This window comes from Anarhichas minor, unplaced genomic scaffold (assembly GCF_050575085.1).
Source record: "Anarhichas minor isolate MPS153535 unplaced genomic scaffold, ASM5057508v1 ptg000073l, whole genome shotgun sequence".
NCBI lineage: Eukaryota > Metazoa > Chordata > Actinopteri > Perciformes > Anarhichadidae > Anarhichas > Anarhichas minor.
Window position 1 is genome coordinate 8364818 of NW_027466519.1, and position 26301 is coordinate 8391118.

A 26301-nucleotide genomic window follows, 5' to 3' on the forward strand; every position below is an offset into this window, starting at 1 on the left:
GTGATACCGGCTCATGAATATCTTGCTCTTCATGAATTATTACAGAGCTCGCGAGTTGTAGTGTGCATGTGCATCCATCCCGGCTGCCGTTCAGTGTGGACGGAGCAACACAGGATGGACATCTCTGTTCTGCCCAACAACAACCACCCGGAGAAGTTCCTCCAGCTGGACGTTGGGATGCTGCCGGCCACACACGGCATGTTCCAGGTCGGGGCAGTCGTGTCCAGTCAGAAACACTGGCAGAACAGAGTCTACTCTCAGGTATGGACTACATGTCACAGTGTCATCTTTCTGTATGCTTTTGGCTCTTGTTTCTCCCCTTTGACATGGAAAGCTGTGTTTTGTTCCTTAAAAAATGATTCCACATGACAACCCAACACAAAGACATGATTCATGATGTGCGTTTAGTCCCCATGAATGATCTTCTAGCAGAGATCATGATCACCACCTGGAGCTGTGTGGAGATAGTGAGCTTGAAACAAGAGAACAGGACAGTGCTGCATTCAGTGTTTATCCAGAGGACCGGAGCGTGGTCTAATATTTGATGTATAATCCAGATCAGGAAACAGAGAGGGTGGCCCTAGAGCGGTAAAGTAAAATGAAGTGAAAGGAAGTCCAAACTCTATAAGTCTGTCCGTACAACATACCACACCATCTACCCTTAAACCCTGCTCATTTGATTCATTGCACATGTGTCAGGGAATTTGCACCACTAAAGTACAACATGAACTAAATCACAAAGTTCTTATACTCAGATCAGAGATCCTGGATAACCGCTATCATGAAGCTGGTTATGAACTGACTGCTGACTCTGGGTGCGAGTGCGTTCATGTGAAAATAATTCTCAATCAACATCATTAGAACCATAAATGAGTGTATAATATGAGATGAGATCTAACGGTGATATCTGCTGGAAAATGTGATGATTGCCCCTGGGCCTGTGTCCAGAAGGCACATTCAGTAATGTCCATATGTAATACACTGTAAAAGTTCAAAGTAATATAAGACTGTTTTTCCAGCCAAAACAAAGAGGAGCGAAAATAAAACAGGAATTTCTTAAAGTAGGTCACCTATGTGGTAGAATTGTGCAGTTCTAGTCAGAATTGGTGCCCAATGGCCAGAGAATACGAAGGAAGGGTAGACTTCTCTATTGCTCTAAAGGGAAATCTACAACAACCACAATACTCATAATGTTGCTTTTAAAATCACTGAAGCCAGTTCTTATGTCATTCTGAGCTGCGGTGATGGATAAGCGTATAAAAGCATTAACACTGTCAGGAATCCTTTCAAAATAAAAGCAAGGAAAGCTCAGATAAAATGCAGAAATGATGGTCATCATGTATTCGATGTATTCTGGTTTAGGCTCCGTTGTATTTGTGTCTCCGGTGTCTTCTCTTCGTCTAAAGAAAGTGTGGTGGCTGTGGTGAGAATTCAAATCACTGCCTCACTCTCTTCACAGAGGGGGCAAAGGGTAAAGACTGAGAGCTGGTCTCCTCCATCCCCAGAGGCCCCTCCCGTGTGGTTTGAGGACAGATACCTGGAGAAGCACATCACACCAGACACTCTGAAGTCCAACATTAAAAGGAACCCTCTGTTCAGGGACATGAGAGCGATGGAAGCGGCCGACAACAAGAAGTCCAAGCCCTCCTGGACTGTCAGGGAATACGACACACAAACAATCCACGGGAACCTCGCCGATTATTTAAAGGTGATTTGTGGAGAGGAGGAGAGGCTGTGGGTGACCGACAGGATGGATGGCTGTTTGGGGGAGGGAAACCAAAAGGTCACAATGGAGGACAGCTGAATAGGGATACACTTTGTAGCTTGTTTGATTCATTTCACATTGTTGATGGTGCTACACTGCCTTCACACCAACTGACCCCCAGGGGCCCCAAAGGCCCTAAGCAATGCACATCAGTAGATATGAACAACTGATGGCGAGGCCTATTTTAATTTTCTTTGCAGGAGGAAGAGAAGACTCCGAGAGATCTGGACTTTTGGCTCGAGGATCTCTACACACCGGGATTTGACTCCTTACTGAAGAAGAAAGAAGCGGAACACAAGAGAAAAAGACTTTGTAAAATCTTTTCTGTAATCGTTTTGTCTGTTTGTGCCGTACTTATTGTAATCATAGTGCCAGTTGTGGTTCTACAGAAGCAAAACTGATTGATGAGGACATTGCCATCAGACCCCAATGTGCATCTATTACCACCACTTCTTCTTAAAGCGGTGGTAATAGATCGCTCCGTTTTCATTATATTCTGACAGATGACTAGAAAAGTCATGGTGGACATGCTTTGGCTACACGGCTGGGGACCATGAATATCCTAGGGTTATCCATATCCTAGGGCAGTTGTTCTCAACTGGTCTGGCTGCGGGACACACCATCACTGTTTAATGAAAAGCCACGACCCAAATCGAGGTCAATTTTCAACTTCTCAAATGTATTTAATGACAAGATGGTGCAGTTTGAACCTGGGCTGAAAATGTCCTCTGCAGTCGTAGTATAGGGAGCTCTCTTGTGCAGAGAAATCGTTCCTGTAAGTCCCGTCCCACACATGTTTCACGTAAACGAGTAAAACTGCTTTGTTTGTTATGTCTGTAGATTCGTCCATTTGTAATGCAAAATGACCACTTGCCTAAATCGAGGCATCTAGATCTGCACCAACATCCTGGAAGTGACCAGTGGAGAAAAACGGTTGCTGTTGAGGTCCGTTTAGACCTCAAAGGAACTTTTCTTTTGACCATGAAATTTGACCCGCTACACTTACTCACATGTTGTGGAAAAACTCTGATCCAGAGGATGCTAAAAACATGGGCATGGCATCCAGACAGTCACCAGTAGGTTGGTAAAGGGATGCCCCTAGACCTCAGATCTGGCATGACTGGGCCAGAAAATCTACATTTGATCATAGACGGTGGAGCCTATAGTTAGAGGGCTGAACAAGCAGCAACCACCAGCAGGACTTAGAGTCATAGTGCAGCAAACACACTCCTGGAAATCATTTGAAAGATTATCCAACCACACAAGAGTTTCAGTGGCTTCACACACTGCAACTCAACTCAACTGAAATTCTAGTTTTTACTGACCTCTGGTCCATGTGCTAATGGAGCTATTGTAAATGTAAGGTGATTAAAAAGTAGTTTGATCATAAAGTGCAAGAATAATGATTAATATGGATAATATAAGAAGATTAGAAGATAAATGTGTAAACCAATACAAACGTAGATTTGTCCCGGGACAGAGGATGTCCCATGTGTACAGATTGTAAAGCTCTCTGAGGCAAATTTGTAATTTTTGATTTTGGGCTATACAAATAAAATAAATTTAATTGAATAAGAATAAATGCAAAGTCATCTTTAAGCCTCAAAGGCACAGTGTGTAGGATTTCATTGGGGCTCTATTGGCAGAAATAGAATATAATATTCCAAACTATGTTTTCATTAGTCTGTAATCACCGGAAACTAAGAATCATTGTACTTCATTAGCTTAGCATGAGCACCTTCATATCGACATAGGGAGCGGCTCCTTTTCAGAGTAACAAAGCAAATTTGGAAGGAGAGGAGTGAGCGGAGGTGTATAGAGTAGTGTATAGTATAGTATAGTGCAACCCCCCCCCCCCCCCCGCTGTAAATCTCCTGTTTATTGTTCATTAGCTAAAATATCTCACTTAAAAAAGTAAAAAAAAAGCTTTTGCACTTCACATAAAACAAACATAGCAAATTATTATTCATTTTAAAATAGTCTTGATTTTTGTGTATATTGTAAAGTTAATCAAACAATGTTGCGTAATTGTTTTAGGATTTAAAAACAATGCTTTAAACACATTGTAACCACTCTCCTTCCCCCCCCCCCCCCAGCCACCTATACAGTATACAGAGCACAAAGGGACACTACCAATGGAACTGATTTCATTTGATTGATTTATTGCAATAAAGATGTACAAAGTATTGGTAATCATGAATGTTAAAATGTTAGAAAAAGCATATCTGTGACTGTTAACAGTACAGTGTATCAAAACGCTACTGCGTCAACCGGCTGGGTCGATTCCCTCCACGCGTGTGTGACAGCAGGTGAAAACAGGTTTGATCTGCTTTATTTATTGTTTTAACGTAATGTCTTTTCTCCAAAAGGCATTGAAAAGATAGAAATACAGACTCAAAAAAAGAGAAAAAAGACAATTTGCTAAAATCAAAAGGCAACGAAACGATAAAAGAAAAATATCAACATGCAAATTAACTTACAACCAAAACCAAAAATAGAGCAAAAAGAAGAGAATGTGGAGAAAATCCTGAACTAAAATAAATATCTTTCTCCACATTGAAATTCGACATAATTCTTCCACTCTCTTAATTCATGCCATTAGAATACGAAGTTTATTTACAGGTTAGTTTATGTCCGCAGTGTGTACATCATCCATCATCATGGAGCGACCCACGACAGATGGGGACTGGGGGCGCTTTGGCAGAAAAAATACATGGGAAGATCAGGAGATATCAAATGATGACATGGTGGCTGACTATGTGAGTACAGGTGACATTTGGTTTGTTCAGTAGAACAGTAGCATCGTCAGACAGGTTTTAGACTCTATGTGGAGATTAATGGAGTCACACACAAACACTTGTATTTGGTTGTGAAATGTGGACAGTAGGTATTTTTGTTTCATTAAATGACATAAAGACAAAGAGCCCCTCCAGGTCAGACTAATACATTTATGTGTGTATATAGGCATATATATAGATAGATTCTTTAATGTACAAATATAGAGTAACCCGTGTTCTTGTGTGTAATATTGTTGCTATGTAACAGTAAGGAGAGGGAGTGCTTCACAGCAGGACTGAAATGAATGGAGTTTAAAGACACACTCCTGGACTTTGTCATAGTGCACAATAGCACCCCCCAAAGGTCAGAACCTTGTTTTAGTCGTTAGCACACAAGAGATCAATGGACTTCACCATTTTGTACCAACAGGAAGTGATGCAATGTTGGCAAACAGCAATCGAACTGTGACTCTGCAATGCCGCTGCCAATTAAGAGTGGCACTTCTGGGATTTAGTGCTGCGCTTTCCTAAAGTTTTTAAATGGAGAAAATCTAAGCAGCAGAGGTGGCGTCTGGACTGTTAGTCCCTAGTCGGGGCCGAGTATACTTCGCGTTTGTCAACATGTGTAATACCCGGATGGATCTGATTGGACCGTTTGGGTCGACCGCATTTAATTATCCTCCTAATTATCCAAAGACCTCCACCAACACCAACAGTGAGCTGTGAGGAGGTTCTGGGGGTGCTATAACTCAACCAGGGGTCGTCTTTGACTGGGCCTTCAATCAACAGGTTTACAGTTCCTCACCCGCTGCATGCTTTTCACATACCTGGAAAGAACTTAACTTGTATTTAATACACTGGTGAGCATGACATATAGTTAGTGTTTATGTACTACTAACTATCACACACACATACATAGGTATGCACATCCGGCCTGCACATTCTGCAGGTGAAGCACAGAGTGATGATGGGATGCAGCTGCATGAAGGCTAACTGCAACCGATGCAGGAAATATACATGATGAAAAACAGGAGACTAGGAACGCTAACTCCGAGCGGGAGTGTTCATTACTATACAGTACATTCAGCTAACCTAAGCATTTTGTTCACACTCCTCTTTTGAAATTGCATACAGAGTACATGAAAGTAACGAGCCAGATGTTTTGGGAGAAGCGCAGAAAAATAAAAGTACATTAGAAGTGAATAGAACCCTGTTTTATTCCATTAGTTTTGTGGCAGTTTGTAACTTAGAACCATGATAAAGCTTTTCTTCTTTTGTGTTTTACTCTCCTGTTAGCTGCTGTCATGAGCTGTGCACTTATTTCCTTTAAAAAAAAGAAAAAAAAAGAGCTGCATTTAGCAAAACATTTTCCTGATTATACCTCGGACATCTTATGTCTTCCAGAATCAAATGGAAGTATTCATTCTGCAGGGCTACACTCATTTATGTGCACCACTAACCTCAAGGTGTGTTCAGACTGACAACGAATCATTAAATAACGCAAATAATATCGCTCAACTGTTTCAATTATCTGATGTCTGTTTACTGGTCTTTACCGTTCAATGTGAGCTAGCTAGCAAATCTGATTACCAAACTAAATAGCAACTTCCTGTTCATTCCGTATTTTCTAAAGACAACTTCTTTTTTAGTTGTCTCTCTATTATCATGAATTGGAAATAAGCATTAATCATTGCTTTGTAGACTACGGATTAGAAGCCTTAAATTCTGCATTTTGGCCATCACCATCTTGGTTTTTGCAACCAGTGAGCGGAAGTGACCATATTTGGACTGTGGGCGAGTGCTCCTTTGAACTGATTTTATAAGCAATGTTTGGATTTCTAAATTTCACTTTACATTCATTCTGAATGCACTTTTGGAATAAATACAACTTTAGACCTCCAAAAAGTAGCAGTTGCCATTTTGTACGTTCAAATTTGGCACGACGATGTCAGAGCTGTGTTGTCATCTGAAAATATTCCACACTAACTGTTCAAAACAATAATCTCTATATGACGATGGTAGGAGAGGGAGATACCGTTGAGCCATTTGAAATAGTAAATGGTCGACATGGCCTTTCTTGGAGCCGTGGTGCCCTTAAAAAGGCTACAAGCCGGTGCCTAACGTCCCCTTTACATGAACTGAGGCGAGTAGATCCGTTCACATGGACATGGACTTTTATTACAAGGAATTTCGCAACACAAGCTCATATGCATAGAGGTATATGTTCACTCAGCCATGACACAATCTAAAGTCACATTCTTCCTGCCAGCAAGTGTTCCAGTGTGAAGCTCGTGTGTCGGTCGCTCTCTCTGCCCATCAAAGGCTTCGTAGGAACGGGAGACCAGCAGATGGCAAACAAGCAACAAGTCTGCTGTGGCACCAACTCTGGCAAAGTGGTGCCCATTACTATCTGCCAGCAGCACACAGCAAGCGATGTAACAGACTAATTGCAGGTTGACTACGGGAAGGAAATAAGGATGCGTATACAGTAAAGAAGAACAACTGTGCTGAAACACTTCTCGTGACATGTAACCAGCGGGTCGCTATCTGCATTTACCCACAAACTGTCCAGCCAGTATGGCTTATAAGAGAAAAGGAACTCGTGACAATCGTTAGTTCTAGCGTTAAGGCAAGGTTTTAGCTAGCTTATTGGGTAGAGCAGTTTCTTACTCAGGGGAAGAACCGTACATGTGGTCACAGAAACACACAAGTTGCAAAAAAAAAAAAAAAAAAAAGAGACTTCATTCATTCAGTCAGTCAGCAGAGTGTCTCCACCTGCCGAGGCTGGTGGGAAAACTACGTTCACAAACAAGATCTTAAATTTCAGACCCATAACATTTTTAGGCACGGCGCCTAAAAGACAAACTGCGTCATGTGTCGAATAGCTGAGGCTATCGTAAATATTCAACAGCTTTAAAAGGAAGACTCAAAAGGTGAATAAAAAATAATGAAAAACCGCTATGGCCCGAAATAAACTTATTGATTAGGGTGAAAAGAGAAATGACAGAAAGTCTTCATGCAATCAAGTGGACACCCTTCATTAAATCCATGCAATCCACTCGCATAAATACAATGCTCCAACTAAGAAGGAGTCACATTTAAAACTCAATAAAACTAACTAGTATCCACTAATATAATAGGTAATATTGTCAATCTGGATAGATTATAATTATTTCATCTGATTCAACTGGAAGGCACATCCATAAGGCTTTAGAGGGTGTTGCAAAGCATTCTGCACGGTTCTCTCCCAAAGTTTAACGATAACAACAGGGTGATTATTGCTGCATCACAAAAAAAGAAAAGAAAAAGGTCAAATTAACGTGACGAGTATGACATCAAGATACTCCATATTGTGAGAACGACAATGAGAACATCGTGCGTGACTGCTTTGGATCCTGAGAGCAATCAACTTTGTCAAAAATGAAAAAATGTCATAAGGAAATAGAGAAACTAGAGCTACAAGAGAAAAAACCCAGACATCTTGGAATAAATAGAAAGAAAGGAGCAGAGTGGGCAACCTTACAACCCCCCACCCTCCACGCTTTTACACATCTCCAACCAATATCACTTCCTTCACTTTTATTCATATTACCAGCGTTGTTTCCATCAGTGGCTGTGTTTTTTTACCGTCTCTGGAGTGTATGTGGTGCACCTTAGGTCTGGACTGGAGCTGGGATGTGTGTGTGTGTCTGCTCCCAGAGGCAGCAGAAGGGATGTGAGACTTAAACACTTTTGTTCTCCGTGTGTATTTAAGAGTAGAAGGTGAGGACACTCTGGTGGTTGCCGCGCACCAGGAGGATGGGAGGCAGGTCCTTGGACAACACCTCCAGCCAGGCCATGTACAGAGCGCTGGACACCGCGCCCTTCCTGGCCAGCGGCAGACTCCTGCAAGACAAAGAGGGGAGGCGATTGTTAGCAGGGCTGCTTTTGTTTTAATTCATTGGTACTAGTACTAACGGTTGATTTTAGGCATTAACCAGCAACGGTTGGGCACCGACCTCTGACGGTTGAGGTGGGGCACCGACCTCCAATGGTTCTCGCAACTTGTTGGTAAGAGTCAGTAGGGAACAGCTAAACGCTGCGGGGAGTTTGTAGCTTGTGTGCTGCTGTTGTTTTCCTGCTAAGCTAGTTTAGCATAGCCTCCCAGAACACATGTGCATCACCAGAGTGCAATGTTTTTCTTCCGTGGTGGGCGTGTCAGACAGCCCGTTGGGTGGGTTGCCAGGTTGAGCACAGTGGCTCCACCGAAAATATTATATTTCCCACAAGTTAAGCTTCTGCATTTTCCAAATGCACTAGTATTATTCAAACGTATTGTTCGGTTCGTAAGCCTCGTACCGAACGGTTTAATACGAATACGTGTATTGTTACACCCCTAGAAACAAATAACCCGTAGCTGTGGCGCCATCATGAGGTTATTAGGAGGTGGTTGAACTGTAGTAGGACAGCACTGAAGGCCCAGGTATAAAATGCACGGCCCGCCACTGGTTGTATCCGACTTTGTCAGTTCATCACGTCCATTAAAAAGTGTGTCCAATCAACAAGTCCCCTGTCAGTCTGTATAACGTCAAGTTTACTCCTCTTGTAAGAAGTCGGTGTGAACAGGAACCGGACCAGAACACAACGATGTATAATTTTCTCCCCTTGGTCTGGCCCAGATGAACCCACAGATGCCTCTGGTCTCATTAGACAGGGTTGCAGCCAGGTTACCAGAGTGATGGTGTGGCAGTAAAAGTGTTGGGTGCACTTGATAACTGCAGACAGAAGGTGGCAGCAGAGTTCTTAAATCCTGATGAACAGATTTGACCACAGTGAGGGTCGTAATGGCAGAGTGGTTCAGGTGTGAATGCACACTTACATATTTGAGCAGCTGTTTTTACTGTGCCCAGTACGCCAATGGGAGGTTTTGAAATGAGACAGGATTTTACTGCTCTGGAAGTTATCATGGTCACAATCCTTTCATTTTGCCAGGTGAAATGTAGAAACCCGAGGATGAGCTACAGGCATCTACCTTTTTTTTTTAGGCCTTTTGTGCAAATGCAGTGGTGTCATTGAAATGATTGAGGGGACTGTAGTTTGCAAGGCAAAGCTGATGGATGGTGGTGGAGGCTTTCAGACATGTTATGGGGTCACACTCAATTCTTCACACAGAAAATGACAGTTATGCGAAGAAAGAGAAAACACTTGCATATGTAAACCTGCATTCCTGAGGTGACTAATTATTATTTTTTAAAAGAAACGTCAGCAGAGCTTAACTACTGTTATGGAAACTATTACTATAACTAAGGCCACCTGTGTTATTCATATAAACACACACACACACACACACACAGAGAGAGAGCAGCAGCTTACATGACGATGAGGTTGGCTGTGCTTGAGTGCTCCTTCAGCAGCTCGTTGAGTCTGATCTGACGATTAGTCTTAGGAGCAAAACAAACAGAGGTACAGGTTGAAACATTCAGGTATCAGCTTACCAGACAACCATCACGAGCCGCTGCAGCACCGACTCAGAGCCACAGCGGCCCGTCTACTCTGTGTGTAGAGCCGGCCACATCGGGCTGCAGTGGATTAGTAAGAATGAATTTGATGTAACAACTTTCAGGCACAGGATGCAGGACAAATGCTTTACAATTCAGCAGTTTAAAAAGCAGACACGAAGAGGAAGAGGAAGGGAGAACATTTAAATATTATATGATTACCAAAAAAATCATATAAGATGTAAAACAGACAGCAGCTAATTATAGGCAATATTAAAACGATGCGCTTTGATTCGTTGTTTAAAACTGTCCAGTGAGTCAGCAAGTCATACATTTGAAAGTGTTGAGAGCGCAGTGGCTGGAAGTAGAATCAGAGGTTCCTGTGGTGACTTTGAGAACAGTTTAAAGGGCAGCTGTGAAGATCTTAGGGTTCCTGCAGGATCAGTCTGTGATATAAAAGGGGGCGTGGCTACAGGGAGCCTGTGTCAGTTGCATAAAACAGGAGTTCTATCGTCACTCATTTGAGTTTTTTGATAGAAACCCTGGCAGCAGCACTCTGAATGGACTGTAGCTTAGGCCAGTAAACAAAGTGTTACAGTAGTCGACTAGAAACTAGAGCATGAACAAGCTTTTCTGCATCTTTCTGGCTCAGCAGAGGCCTCATCAGCGCTGTACTGCGCAAACGATTAAATGGTCAACAAATTAAAATGAGCTTTAAAATCAAAGTCAGAACCTAAAACAAACCCGAGGTTTCTCACTCCGCTGACTGCTTCTTTTATGAGATGATGTAATCATTCAGAACTTTGCTCAGCATGGACAAAGTCTTTAGACTCCTGAAATGAAAAGAAAGGTGCTGACCTTGGCGCGGTAGAGCTCCAGCTCGTTGTCGGTGATCCTCCAGGGCTCGCTGTCCTTCAGCCTCTCGGCCGCCTCCTGCTCCATGTCGTCTTCCTTCAGCCGATACGGCTCGATCATCTCCTCGAAGGCCGACACGCTGCACAGCGACAGCCTCATGTTAGTTCATGCCAGCCTTAAAGAACACACTTAGATTGTGCTCACTCAATTATTTAGTTTGTTTTTATGCGACAACAGAAGATGAGATAGAACTGAACAGGTTTCAGTGGTTCAGTCTAATAAATTAAAAGGTCAAATCAAACAGAGATTAAAAGCCTAACCCGGTAACTTGAGTCGTATTTCTGTGGTTCTGTCGTTTTTATCAATTATGACGGCGCTATCGATACAAAGACTGCCAGGTCCAGTCCAGTCCCTGTTATTTTAAGGTTAGACTGAAAGAGCTGAAATGTTAGTAAATAATCCCTCATTGCAAATAAAATTGTAATCGGAATGATTACTTAAAGTTACAGCAAAAAGATGAAGCAAAACTGTTATGGATCCACATGAACAATGTGGAGAATACCAGTCAACCCTTTCTAATGTCATCTAAATATGATCGTTTTCTGTTCAAAGCAGACTGATGTAACCTGAGCTCATTGGTCCGATTGTCTGATTCTACCGACGTCCGGAGACAAAAACAAACATTCTTGCTTTCTTGGAATATTCAGGAATTTGTTCGCCGAAGCCGTCTCCATATCCCATTTAGCACATCAACTCTTTTTCATCAAAGGTAAAAAACACCTGAATGGAGTGTAAAAACGTTTTTGTGCAATTGAGGAAGTTCAATCAAATTTTGACATTTGCACACAGCTTTTCTAATGTGATACTTCAAAATACTCTGAAATATGCGAATGGAAACACGGCTAATGACAAAGAAGCTTCCAAAAACTGTATTAACCACGTTATAAAAATGACTTTTTTGGAATTGAATACCATGAATGGGTGTAAAAATACACCCATTCAATCTTCCATAGCTACTTCCAGGTTAAACTTTGACCCCCCCTACTTAACGTAGATGTGCATACACCCAATTTGACAATGTGATGGAAAATGATAATGGACATTTAAGTATTTTTACATTTGTTTTCACTTCCAAATGAAACTGGGGAGGTTGTGTGAGTCGAGCAGATTTTGTTCTACTGGTCGAGGTCAACAGAGAGAAGCAGCCTTCACTGGAGACGAGTCTTCATCACTAATGTCCCCCTGCTCTGAGAATAATGCTAACACAACACTTCTTCAATGCTAACCTGCTTCCTTGATACACGTAAATAATATAATGTTCAGGTCCACAGCACTAATCCCATCAGTACAAAAGAATTATGAAGAAGTTTGATTTCATTCACTAATCAGTTACAGTGGCTTCTACTAGTGGAGTAAAAACGTTACTTCTGAAGAATGGTTGTGAAGATGGTTGAAGACTTACTGCTCCTTCTTGGGCTTGGTGTTTATGTCTCCCAGCACGGTGATGTCTGAGAAGTCTATCCTGAACTTGCTCAGCAGAGTGGCCATCCTGCACGGGAAAAGCAAAAAAAAGAGAGCTTTGAGAAAAATACTGGAAACCAGCTGCAAGACATTTTCAATCCAAGGTAGTGTGGACAGAGATAAAGCGCTGAGTCATCCTGAAGGCTTTAAATGAGGGTGGAGGCAGGTGGGACAGGCTTTACTGGGAGCACTGTGGCATTATTTGTATGCCATTCATTTCCTTTAGCTTCGACTTCAAAGAAGCTGATAACACTTATTTTATAACCTCAAATGTGTGCTTTGCAGCCAAATAAAATACATATACGTTTTCCAATTCACTATGAAAAGTATTGAAAGTGAGTTCTGCAGAGGTAAATAATGTTTTTGATGTGACCCTGAAGTGAATGAACTAAAAGAAGACAGGAAAGTACAATCACAAATCATGAGGGGGAAAATTATAAAAATAGATTTTTATCAAATATATACTGCAACTACTTTCCTATTGGTAAAAAAAAAAAAAAAAAAATGTAATTAAAGTGTCATTCATTGGTTGAAATGGTCAAACAAATACAAAGGGGATGTCAAAGTGCACGTAGAGCTGTGCACTCGCACAGAGATAAAAGGCTCGGCTGCTAGCACCAAGCTAATTTTATCCAACAACAGGAGGTAGGAGGCAGCTGTAGGGGACAATGAGAGACACAGACAGGGGTGGGGGTGTGGGGGAGGGGGGGAGACATGCCTACTGGAAAAATGACATCCTTTTACATCTTTCAAGGAGTCAGATGAGATTATGGATATTAAGCTTGTGTTTTAAATTCAGAGCTGGAGTCAGGACATGGTTAGCCTAGCTTAGCATAAAGACTGGAAGCAGGGAGACAGCTAGCCTGGCCTGTGATTGGTCTCCAAACAGATCACATCTCTGTCAGCAGCATATAGCTCAACACAAGAGACAACCAAACACGGCAGGTCCAACCTATTATCACTGATAATACTGCAGTTATAACATGATCAATGTATTAATAATGGCTATGATTAGAACTGGCTGGACTCAATGGTATGGTCTGTAAGAGGTCGGTGTATATACAGGTGCTGGTCATATAATTAGAATATCATCAAAAAGTTGATTTATTTCACTAATTCCATTCAAAAAGTGAAACTTGTCTATTATATTCATTCATTACACACAGACTGATATATTTCAAATGTTTATTTCTTTTAATTTTGATGATTATAACTGACAACTAAGGAAAATCCCAAATTCAGTATCTCAGAATATTAGAATATTGTGAAAAGGTTCAATATTGAAGAGACCTGGTGCCACACTCTAATCAGCTAATTAACTCAAAACACCTGCAAAGGCCTTTAAATGGTCTCTCAGTCTAGTTCTGTAGGGTACACAATCATGGGGAAGACTGCTGACTTGACAGTTGTCCAAAAGACGACCATTGACACCTTGCACAAGGAGGGCAAGACACAAAAGGTCATTGCAAAAGAGGCTGGCTGTTCACAGAGCTCTGTGTCCAAGCACATTAATAGAGAGGCGAAGGGAAGGAAAAGATGTGGTAGAAAAAAGTGTACAAGCAATCGGGATAACCGCACCCTGGAGAGGATTGTGAAACAAAACCGATTCAAAAATGTGGGGGAGATTCAGAAAGAGTGGACTGCAGCTGGAGTCAGTGCTTCAAGAACCACTACGCACAGACGTATGCAAGACATGGGTTTCAGCTGTCGCATTCCTTGTGTCAAGCCACTCTTGAACAACAGACAGCGTCAGAAGCGTCTCACCTGGGCTAAAGACAAAAAGGACTGGACTGCTGCTGAGCGGTCCAAAATTATGTTCTCTGATGAAAGTAAATTTTGCATTTCCTTTGGAAATCAGGGTCCCAGAGTCTGGAGGAAGAGAGGAGAGACACACAATCCACGTTGCTTGAGGTCCAGTGTAAAGTTCCCACAGTCAGTGATGGTTTGGGGTGCCATGTCATCTGCTGGTGTTGGTCCACTGTGTTTTCTGAGGTCCAAGGTCAACGCAGCCGTATACCAGGAAGTTTTAGAGCGCTTCATGCTTCCTGCTGCTGACCAACTTGATGGAGATGCAGATTTCATTTTCCAACAGGACTTGGCACCTGCACACAGTGCCAAAGCAACCAGTACCTGGTTTAAGGACCATGTTATCCCTGTTCTTAATTGGCGATAGACGATCTATGGGGTATTGTGAAGAGGATGATGCGAAATGCCAGACCCAACAATGCAGAAGAGCTGAAGGCCACTATCAGAGCAACCTGGGCTCTCATAACACCTGAGCAGTGCCACAGACTGATCGACTCCATGCCACGCCGCATTGCTGCAGTAATCCAGGCAAAAGGAGCCCCAACTAAGTATTGAGTGCTGTACATGCTCATACTTTTCATGTTCATACTTTTCAGTTGGCCAAGATTTCTAAAAATCCTTTCTTTGTATTGGTCTTAAGTAATATTCAAATTTTCTGAGATACTGAATTTGGGATTTTCCTTAGTTGTCAGTTATAATCATCAAAATGAAAAGAAATAAACATTTGAAATATATCAGTCTGTGTGTAATGAATGAATATAATAGACAAGTTTCACTTTTTGAATGGAATTAGTGAAATAAATCAACTTTTTGATGATATTCTAATTATATGACCAGCACCTGTACAGGACGTGGCCGAATGATACATTACCTTTAGTGATTCATGCTAGTCATCTGTAGCCTTTATTATTAGCTAGCGTGACAGCGATACAAATTGGCTATCACTCACCTGCTGCTCCCTGCTCTTTTCTTTTACGGCTTTAGGAGGATCATTTCTCACCAACGTTCACGGTTTGATCTCCATATTGAGGATGTTTCGACAGAAATAATGCTGGCTAACATTAGCTGATCTAAGTACAGATGCTGACTAAGTTCATTGACAAACTAAGTAGCAAGTGCTGGGGTAAAAGGTCCAGATTTATAAAGGCATAACATTCTAAAATTAGTTTATTAATATTGAACGTATCGCGTTTCCAAATTGCACCAAATTCAACACCTTGAGTTCCCAGCAACACTTCCGCTAAGTGTGAAATAGATCGGATGAGCGGTTCTCAAGATATGTGAAGGACACACCCACATGCAGACAGACAGACGGACATGAAGGATTCCTTGTTATAGTTAGATACTGATCAACTCCTCTAAAGCTGACTGACTAACCATCATTTGTGGTTTTGATGGACCCATTTCTTGGCGAACAGCAGCCAGATTTGTGCAGCTTCCTGAAGCAGTGAGGTTGTCAGGTTTGGAACCATTGTGCATGCACAGAGCTGAATAACAGTGCTCACCGGCTGTATATATCTGGTAACTCATGCTATAGCTGGAGCAATGCACAGAAATACTGGGCGGATGGATATACTGTTGTGGGTCAAAAACTAGTTCCAGCTGGTAACTCAACCTAAAACCACAAATGGTAACTCTGACATTTCTGTTCATTCACAGATTAAACATACAAGATACTGCATGTTAATCATAGAGCTCCAGCAGTGTTGGTAGGGTTCGTTTTTAAACTTCGGACAGAGGCAGGCTAGTCGTTTCATGCTAAGCTAAGTTTACCATCTCATGAGATAAGATTGACATCAATATTCTTATTCACTGAAAGATGGCTATTTCTAAAAGGGTTAACTTTTACTGTAACATCAATAAACATAGATTGTTAACAGTAAAGAGACTTGATGGGAAAAGCTTCTCCGCACAATAACAAGGAAATGACAGCTTGTGGTTGCATACTATCTTCGGATTAGGACTTAATCCAGAGGGAATACAACCACAAAGCAGACAGGATGTTCACTTGATGTGTTGTTGGTCCAAACAGATGGCTCCACTACTTAGTTGGTCTATTTTGCAGCCTCCTGTAAAAAAGGACCATACTGGTAGGCTTTCTGGGTTTTCACCACTTTCCACAATGATTATAAATGCAGACAAGTAGTCTCAGTTCACTTCAATCCACTACACAGTTCAGTGTGCAGACACTTGAAACTTGCTGTCAACTAAACATACAGGAAGTAAAGGCAACTAAACTGGAACCGAGTCCGTGAAGTAACGCATTTGACGCTTTTCACACAGCACAAGTCCATTAGTTTCTCACACAGTGAGGAACTAATGTAGAACCATTAACGGCACGGCGTGAAAACAGGACACTGACGTGCAGGACGGACCAGACAGCAGCACCGTAAAACACTGGTCGCACCATCCGCTGCTTGGATTTGAATAAGTCTATTCGTTTTGTTCCGCAACGGTACTTGGAGACTACCAATGGACTCTCCTTACAGCAATAAATTCAGCTGTAATGATATTGTAGCACATTAATGTAACATTTGAAGTGATTTCACTGTCGAGTTTTTGGGTAGGGGGGGCTTATGATTTACCCAATTTAAGATTATAGGATATAGGATGATCGCAGAAAAATATGTTTGTCCCATCTGTGATGCAATACAACATATTTGACTCTTAACAAAATGTAAAGTAGTGAATCCAGTATGTTCGAGTGCCATTTTAGTCTTTAGCATATTTTGATGATTGTCAGGATAAAAGAGTGAATCGTGATTGTTTTGTCGTGACATGAAATGTTCACATTTTCCTAGTGAGATGTACATTTGCACCACATTTCAAACATGAGTGATCTTATTCATGCTGACAGTTGTCCAGTGAAAATGTGCATTCACAGGACACTTTATGGCTGACATGTGAACAGACATCCACAGAACATACAGCTTCTGTAGTTCTGCAGACAAACCCAGTGTCAGTGTTGGTCCAGCTGGGAGAGTGGTGCTGAAAGGAAAGCATGTGTGTGTGTACATGATGGGCAGAATAAAAGTAAGTAACGGCATTCATCTATAATCATACGCACTAGGGCTATCACAGGGTATGCCAAAATTATATTTTTTTAAAGTTTGGTAATAATAAATATTTTTTAATAATTCCATTATGATTATTTATTTATGTAATAATCTCAAAAGACTCAATAAGAGTTCATTTTTACCAGCAGGTGTGGTACATGTTGCTGTTGGTAAATGTACTATAATATCATACCATCTACTCATGTTAACCTTCAGCGGATGACAAAGCGGATAGGGAGGAGTCGCAGTACTTACGCTCGGCGGTCATGGTCGATCCTGTTGATCTTGCCTCCAATGAAGACGCGGATCTTGCAGTCCTTCCACCTCTTCTTGTTGGTCAGCAGGTAGGGGATCAGCAGGGTCAGACCTGGAGGGGACACATCAAACGGCTTCTCAGCACGAAGCTTCGGTCACGTCAACACTAAACACCTGCTGGCTCCCACTTGGTGGATGTTCAAAGGTAGAGAATACAGACATTGTCATCCAGAGCGAGATCACTGGACTCTGAAACGACAGCTTAGTCCGAGCATAGGAGCAGCTGACGTGACGGCGATGAGCATGTGTCACATGCCACAGTGTCTTGAACACGAGTCATGCCTCTGGTTGTTCACATCTTTACACCCCGCTGGGCTGACAGCGAGACGCCAAGCATCATTGTGCCAGTAAAGAATGAGTCACGTCAACATATTGGCTCCTTCAGCTCCACTGATCAACGCCTCACTAATAGATTTGATCTTCCTAACAGCTGGGGGGATTGATTTGCCGTCTTCACTGCTTCCAGAGCTCCGTGCCTCTGTGCCGACCTGTTGACAGCGGCTGTCCAAATAGAGCTTGACCGTGTTAGTGGCTTTATGAATTAGATATAAATTAAATGACGATAGTTTGGAGAAGGGAAGGCCGATGTACCTGCCTGCTCAGAACTAAAAAGGTTTAGCACACATTTCCTCATCGCCAGATAATGCATTGGAGATTTTGTTTTTTAAAATAATAAATATCTAAAACATTAAAGTCTGTCGTGCATTAATGGCTGAAGCCGTGGGGGGGAGTCTTCAACAGCAATATTGATTATCATACAATCTAATCACATGCACACGGATCCTTTCAGCCAACATTGGCCTCATTGTATATATATATATATATACACATGTTTGATCTACTGGGTCTGAATGGATAACCTGATGACCTTCGCCATGGGACGAATCCCCCAGACTTACCTCCGTCGTCAAACAGCCACCAGACGTCCACGGTGCTCTTCCCTTGTTTCTTCTGGAACTGCTGGCTGGCCTCCAGCAGCCTCTGGTCGGACACATTCAGTGGGACAGTCGGGCTCTTCTTGTCTGCGCACACAAACGACACCAACACAGCAAAAGCTCATTTAGTCAGCTGGAGGGACTCTACTGACTTTGCTGGCCTGTTAGGAGTCCTGAGAGTAGAACAGCAAACATCTCAAAGGGACAAACTGTGTGTAGTTCATGGACTGTTAACTGTTCAGTGTGTCTGTAGGATTACGTTGCCTTGTGTTTGAGTGACAGTAAGACTATTGGCGATAATGTAAGCACTAACAACATATCACACAATAATAGTCATCAAACCTCAGCTCTACAGTTGCGATCGGTGTTTCCCCTGCAGGTCTATATTTTTAGGAGTATGGATTTTGGAGTTGTTATTTCCTATGGAGTGAAAAACATCCAGTACCAGCAGTTCTGCTTGTTTCGGCACATTTTCTAAAGCATCAAGGTAAGGAGGGGGAAGTCACAGACTCATAGCTCTGAGGCAATCTGTTCATTTCCAGCTTTAAGAATCAGGAAAAACATTTCATAGGATGTTTTTACATTGATTCCAGGCAGCCACAGGTACGGCAGTATGAAAAACACCTTTCTATTATTGAAAAGAGATGATCATATAGACTCATCACTGCTTTTACCTTGGGTATATTCTTTTTATGAACTGAATGAAATATATAAAACAGGTCAGAGAGCAGTTGTCAATTTTCCAGAGCTCAATCGATTGGATTTACATTGACAAACCGTTTACTGAGAAAATGCAGCAGTTGCGATCAATAAATAAATGTTTGTCTAATTGTTTCAGTACCCGTTCATATTCAGGGTGAGCCGAGGTGAACGGACAACAACGGCTGCCTCCAAGTTACAGAACAGAGAGTGAAAAGTATGCTTTGGAAAATGGTCGGCAACAATGAGAAGCTAAAGCAAAATGTGGTTAATGGGCACTGATGCTGTCATTATGTCAGTTACTATGTAATATCTATCCATCTAAAGTTTGCTAACTTTAACCAGCATTAGCCACCGTAGGCTACTTGTTAATCCAGACCAAGTAATGCTGGAACAGTGTTATCTGGAAGGCTTTTATGCTTTATGAATGGAACTTTTCATTTGGAAGAGGAAGACAGGTGCTGTGTCTTCATTCTGTTGTACAACATGTAGTACAACAACTGACTGCTTCTCTTTCATGATACACTGCAACCGAACAGAGCACACAGTGCTGCAGGAATGAGTCCTAAAAAAACATGTTTGCACTTCCAGTTCCCTCGTCTGGAAGTCAGTGTGTTTTTGGTTAGAAGCCTGACATAAGGCCTGAGGTTAACACAAGCTGAGGAGATTTTAACGTTTTGTAGTACGATATAAAATACTTTAGTAAATACCGCACTTTAATTTTGAACGTCAGTTTTTTTTTACTTCTGTTGATTGCATTTACGTTTTAAAAAAATCATAAAGTGGTGTTCATCTGGGAAGATTATCTTGCTGAACAAACCATGAAAGTATGATAAACATATTATACATATTTTCTGCAATAATTCAAAACCCAATAGAAAGGCTTTTTTTTGTATAATTAATTCGCAGGTTTTTGTCATGAATACTGTCACACAGATCAGGAACATTACGAGGCGAAGAAGGGACACTTTCTTTCAGAACGAGCTTTCACACCGTGAATAAAGGAATCAATCAAGTTGTGCGGCGTCGAGCTGCTCCCGTATTTATGAATAACACAGAGGCTCCTTAGTCCTAAAACAAACTTCGTTACTGCTTCCTACCTTTGCAAAGGCAGCTCAGACCAGATACACTTACACCGCTCTTACCTTTCACAATAAAAGCCTTAGACATATATAAAATCGCAGGAGAGTATTTCACATTGTCTTGTTGTTTCATCGTCATGCCCCCCGGTGTGTAAAGGCCTTAAGGGTTGTTCTTTTAAAAAGTTACATAAAGTTTTTTTATTTTGGAAACTAGTCTTCTGACGTATAGGTGATTTCTTTTAGTGTTTGATTAATGAACACAGGGGAAACACCATCAATAGGAAAGAGGGAGCAGCTCAGCGGTTAGCTGGACGGAGCTGGAGACATGAAAACAGGAGAGCAGTTTTCATCCTGGAATAGAAAGCCAGAGACAAACTGTCACCTCCAGAGCGACAAGAAGCAGCAGCAGGCAAGAGACACTGAAGACAGGAGGAGGAAATTGAAATGTTGGCACACGCTCACAACATTAAATACTCAAGACTTGGATTGAGTTAAAGGCACTATCACACAGCACAGCTTCAGAGACTGGGCTTGAGCTACAAGCTGGCGGCTGTTAACAGGAGAGCAGGAGAAAGAGAGGAAAAGACTAAAGGTTATTCCCCAAAGCCAGCGGGCCAGAGACACGAGACAAGAGACAGCAGGGAGCGGGAATGTGTGTTAATACAAGAGCAACTCTAAATATACAGTGAGAAATGAGGTGATAGAAAGACGGATGGACGGGGATAAAGATTAAAAAAAACAAAGCAGAGAAAGAAAGAAAGAAAGAGAGGTTTTAAGGCAACACAATAAAATGGATCTCCTGCCTTTTTTCAACAGGGGCTGAGTCGTAGCTTTGCCGTCCTCGTCCTCATCTGGGAAACGAAAAAAAACAACAACGAAGAATTGAGGTAAAATGTTGATTTGATGTGCCATCAGCTTAGAACCAAGGTTTCTGGCTCAGGACTCCACATGAAGTTGAGTACAACAGAAAGTGTACAGTTATAATGCTTCATGCCAACAGGCTACTGAGGGTCATGGAAAACCAGAAGGCCGGCAGGGACTTAAACAAAGAGTTCAACTTGCTCTCTCTCATTTCTGGACCCTCTAGATAAATCAAACTGGTTCATTTTGGTACGCACTCAGACATGTGAAGGGAATCAGTTCTAATTCTCAAAGACACGGCTTGGATCACAATGAAAGTGCCACACAGTGAGGAGAGGCAGACTGATGAGGGGCGACTTAATGAGGGCCCAGGTACAGTCGGAGCTCAGGCTGGGACTAAGAGGATTACCCAAATCAAGGCATTCATCTTCCCTTCACCAGTCCAGCATGTTCACAATGTGTGTGGCCCCTTCATTAATTACCACTACCAACATACACATACATGCCTATTCCTACATCACAAAGACAGTATTCAGCTGGTTCAGCATGACAGTGATGTGATAAAAACAAACATGCAGAAGCAATTACAATTGGTATTTCTGTTCAGATGACTCAGCGATGTTGTGGTATTTATGGGATGAGTGCCGTGGAAAACAATTGATCAAATAACTAGTAAACATGGAAGTGGAGCTGAACAGAAACACGTCTCAGCTGTGACTTTGATGAGTAGAGTGATAGAAATGGTATTTTGTTAGGGCGGTTTGTTTTACAGATTTAATATTGTTACCGAAACTCAAATGTACGGATTTAATTTTGGCCTGCATGCAGCAGTACAGGGCTTTGGAGCTTCAGAAACTATAAATATCAACACCAAATCATCGAACTGAATCAAGACCCGATGACGCCTGGTGCTCCAATCTGGGAACACTTCCTTTGTTTGCTGGCTCAGCGTTGTGAGTCTCTCTCTCTCTCTCTCTCTCTGGACTAACAAACTGGGCCCAGTGGGACGACTGGAGTCATGGGTCACTGAGGCGACTTCCTGTCAGGGCAGTGTGGTTGTGTGTGTGTGTGGGTGTGTATGTTTGTGTGTAGAGGCACAATAAAGGAAGCCATTGATGGATTAAGAGGGGTCTCTGAGAGTAGTGTTAAACTGGTTTCCTGGATGATAAGCCTTCCTCTTAGGACTGGCCGACTATATCTGCCATTGGCGATTGGTTCAGTTCATAGTCGGTAGGTTTTTTGGGGCGTTTGTTAGGGCGATGTTTGTTGTATTATTTTGCGACTTTCACATTCTGCCGCGGTAGAACGAGAGCCGCTCAGCCGCCGGAGAGACAGTAAGGGTGTAGGGTCAGCATATTTTCACATCTAAAAAAAAACCAGAGTTGGTGATTGTTGTAGAAACACGGGAAAGACTAACCCAGACCAGAACCACCTGCATGAATATTTTGGCAATCGCCGGATCTTGGGCTGACGGGGGCCTGTTAGAAAATGTAAACATATCACCCAACTCTACTTCCTCATTCATGACCTAAACTGGTGTTTGAGTAACATAAACACACGGCATATGAGTGCTTTATTATATTATAAATGATATACATATATTTATGTGTGTGTGTGTGTGTGTGTGTGTGTATACACTGAGGCAGGCTGACCTTTCTGCATAGCCGGACTGTTCTGGAGGCTGGTGGCCTTGGACGACGGCTTGGAGGAGTCTGCGTCAGAGTCTTTGCTGGTATCTATGGACACGATCACGTCTTTCATCCCCGAGGACTTCTCCTGGGAGGACAGCAACTCATCTGGGAGGAAATAAGACAAGGAGAGGCAAAATAAGATGGTGGGAAGTAGTGAGTGAGTGAGTGTGGGGGTGAGAAAAAACCAAACAAGCAAACAATTAGAAATCAGACACTTGTAGAGATGATCAATCAGCACACAGGAAACCTTAAGCGATATAAATAATCAGCAGCTCTTTTGAATTAAAGGGCAACTCCAGTGATTTAACATTCCACTTCCAGAAGTCTCGATGACTCAAACACCGCAGGCTCCTACATTTCCCAAAATGCAACTCAATTAGGGATGTACCAATCAAGTTGTTTGTTGTTTCCTGTAATATTGGATACCGGCCCATGTCTGATCTGATACTTCTATTTACCTAAATGATGATTATGTATCTGCCACATAGCCGTGACGTGAGAGAGAGGATGTCTCACTCTGTTGGAGTTGTTGGAACTACAGAAACATGCAACTGGACATTGGTGTTACAGACGTGCTGCGAGTAGGAAGGTTTTAGGGACGATGCATGCGTTTGGGAAGCAGCGAGCACACCACTGGGTAAATGACACTTATTATTATTATTATAACGTTAAACAAGTTGTGTGAGAGTTTGTAAAACAATATTTTGATTTACCTCAAGTCATCAAGACTTTCTTTCTGTTTTTTTTTTATTCTTCGTTCACCGTAGAGGTGTGAGAGAAAAAAGTTCCCTTCTGGAATTCATTCCTAAGATGATCATTTTGTACATCAATGACTCAATCTGTTACCTTGAAGTATTCCTTTAACCAGACAACAAACCATGATCATCTGGTTTCTATATCCAGATGCTCACAGAGTGAACACAGCAGAGTCATTCTAACTGGTGAAAGTGAGGGTCACTGCTAGCCCGCATGATGTTGGTACGCTGCTCTTAGCTAATGATTATCAGCGCAGGAGTTTAGTGAATCCATGCATTTTGAGTCGCTTACCAGTGCTGCCAAATCATGTTTCCTATTCACACACACGATATCCACGATGCAGTGAGATGCTGCACCGCGGAGCCGGCTGTGGTAAAGCAGAGCCGCGCTGCCTCACTAGCAGGTTGAGTACTACAGTACAGTGAAGAAAGGATCGGATTTTGATAGCCTGTGTTTTAGCCAGTCAATTAACATATGCACTGGTGCATGTATAGTATAGCACCTCCTAAAACCAGCTACTGTATTATTAAAACTATGAATTGATAAAATGGTTTAAAGTTAAACCAGTATTAAAACTACAGTGAGATACTATTTATGGGTTTGTTGTAGGCCAGTAGTCCATTCTTAGATTCCCTGTGATGCAGACTCGCTCACTAAAACACTGAGCGTCCCACAGACTGAGACAGAGCCCTGCAGACACACATCCAGTTACAGATCATTAGGTGACTGCTCTTACTGCTGCACAGACACTCGTGGGTTGTACAACAGGATGTGTGATTTAGTGTATTCATTTATGAATGTTTATACGTACTGTTCTCCCCCTGGGGGAGAGAGAGAAGTGCATACGTGATCTTCGCCTCCTTCTCGCATTCAAAGAACTCAAAGTTCTTTTTGTTGTGTTTTTGCTGTTGCGGCCCGCTCTGTCTCACAGGTGCTGAAGCAGTAATTTCATTCATCGCACTGACCAATTTTTTATGTTTGTTATAAATGTGTTTCTAAGCCCAGACTGAGCTCACACTGATGAAATCAACAAGAGATACTGTCAAGTTGCATAATGGGAAATGTAGGATCCAGCATTTTTTGGAGCTTGACCCCTACCGACCTCTGCTGTAACCCGTCACTCATGAAAAACACACTTCAGCTGTTTAGTGTCACACCCATAAAGGTTGGGAACTTTATGGACGTGTGGTTTTCAGTTGTTCATGTTGTCATTATAAACTTTGACTCTTTTCTATGTGACCCTTCTCTGGAAGCATGTAGTGTGTGAATGCATGCGTTAGATACCTTGTCCCTGGATGTGGGACACATCCAGTCCTTCTTTCAGTCGCAGAATGACAGCACCGAACTGGTAGTCAAAGGACTCGCTGAGAAGAAGAAAAAATACTGAATAAAAAGATTCATATCAGCGGCGGACAGAATGAAGCGGGACATGATGAACTAAATAGACACCAGAAAAGACATTTTAAAAAGGAGACAAATAAGCAGCGCTGAGAGGACTGCACACACCAAACAGCAGGTTCAAACATGTGAAGGTTGAACTGCTCGCTGGATGGAAAGTAAAGGGCGCATTGCTGAGCGTATTAACTGTGATTTTAATATTGTCAGGCTGAACCATCTCCGACCTTCGGCTCTAATAACATAATCCCCACACTTTACAATCAGGAACTCATTCAGCTTAAATCCTTCACTCAGTCTCACATGACTTGAAACAGGATTTTCACTAACACTGCTCTCCTGAGTGTGTCTGTAGAGTCTGTTCCCAGGGGGCCCCGGACCCTCATGCAATAAAAATGTCAATTTTTCTAAAATATATACGTACCAATTAGTTGTTCCTTCCCTTTTTTCTCTTTCGTGTATTGCTCCTTAATAGAGCAAAAGTATTTTTGGCACCTTGTATGGTAGCCCCTGTCATCAGTGTGTGAATGGGTGAATGATGACATGTAGTGTTAAAGACCTTTGAGTGGTGGGAAGACTAGAAAAGAGATATACAAGTACAGTCCATATACCATTTAGTAATTGAATGATTGGAGTTACTAAACTAACCACTAACTGCAGCCCTATTTTAGAACAAGTGATCATGCTGAATGATGTCAGGAATTCTAATAGCAACACGTTTTAGACAACCCTTCAACCGCCTGACATCAAGACTAAGGAAACAGAACTAATACATACTATAACCTACCGTATGAGGAGACATGCCTATGGGCCTGTCTGACCAGATTACCTCCTTTTCTATTACATTGTTTTTTAAAGTCTGAGTTGCTACACATCCATGATTCTGGTGTGACTGAATGGGTTGAATTCTCTGAGAAAATGTCCACCCTGCTGCCCAAAAGTGTATCAGAAGCACCAGAATATATCTGGAAGAGTTACTCCAGCTTAGTGGGTCTCTTTGAAGGAGCTCCACTTACTGGATCATGCTGATGTAAGTCTCCACGTTCATCATGTCTCCGTCCCTCCAGTCGTTCTTGAAGCCCAGCACCAGGGTGTTCGGCTTGAGGCGACCCAGGCCCGCCGCCTTGAGAGGGGCAAGAATTGAAAACAAATTCACTCCAAGGCTGGACACATTCCTAGTGATCATTGTTCATTCTGGAGCAGGAAATGAAAAGTGAAGGCATTCTGTTGGACCGTTGAGCCGGTCCCTGGTGCCAATTCTTACGAGAGTCGCTCTCAGGCTGGTTAGCACTGCCAGTTTTTAACATTTG

General features: G+C 42.2%; 2 protein-coding genes across 2 annotated transcripts in view; one reads left to right on the forward strand and one right to left on the reverse strand.

Moving 5' to 3' along the window:
• Nucleotides 1–114: 114 nt before the first annotated feature.
• minar2 (membrane integral NOTCH2 associated receptor 2) lies at nt 115–2166 on the forward strand. The gene is made up of 3 exons (XM_076079684.1): nt 115–261; nt 1460–1708; nt 1975–2166. The coding sequence occupies exons 1-3, from the start codon at nt 115–117 to the stop codon at nt 2164–2166; spliced, it is 588 nt and encodes a 195-aa protein (XP_075935799.1).
• A 1735-nt stretch (nt 2167–3901) lies between these two features.
• slc12a2 (solute carrier family 12 member 2) overlaps nt 3902–26301 on the reverse strand; it is a 65159-nt gene continuing 42759 nt past the window's right edge. Inside the window, exons 18-27 of the mRNA XM_076079815.1 lie at nt 26008–26114; nt 24881–24960; nt 22802–22945; nt 21092–21139; nt 18472–18594; nt 17513–17624; nt 12337–12423; nt 10878–11013; nt 9895–9962; nt 3902–8427 (exon numbers count right to left, since the gene is read on the reverse strand). Coding sequence (XP_075935930.1) covers nt 8292–8427; nt 9895–9962; nt 10878–11013; nt 12337–12423; nt 17513–17624; nt 18472–18594; nt 21092–21139; nt 22802–22945; nt 24881–24960; nt 26008–26114 — 1041 coding nt within the window. The 3' untranslated portion in view covers nt 3902–8291. The remainder of the gene's footprint in view (nt 8428–9894; nt 9963–10877; nt 11014–12336; nt 12424–17512; nt 17625–18471; nt 18595–21091; nt 21140–22801; nt 22946–24880; nt 24961–26007; nt 26115–26301) is intronic.

Coding starts and splice junctions, on each gene's coding strand:
- minar2 (XM_076079684.1), top strand. CDS start 115: ATGGACATCTCTGTTCTGCCCAACAACAACCACCCGGAGAAGTTCCTC. Junction 262..1,459: donor AGAACAGAGTCTACTCTCAG/GTATGGACTACA, acceptor CTCTCTTCACAG/AGGGGGCAAAGGGTAAAGAC. Junction 1,709..1,974: donor ACCTCGCCGATTATTTAAAG/GTGATTTGTGGA, acceptor CAGGAGGAAGAG/AAGACTCCGAGAGATCTGGA.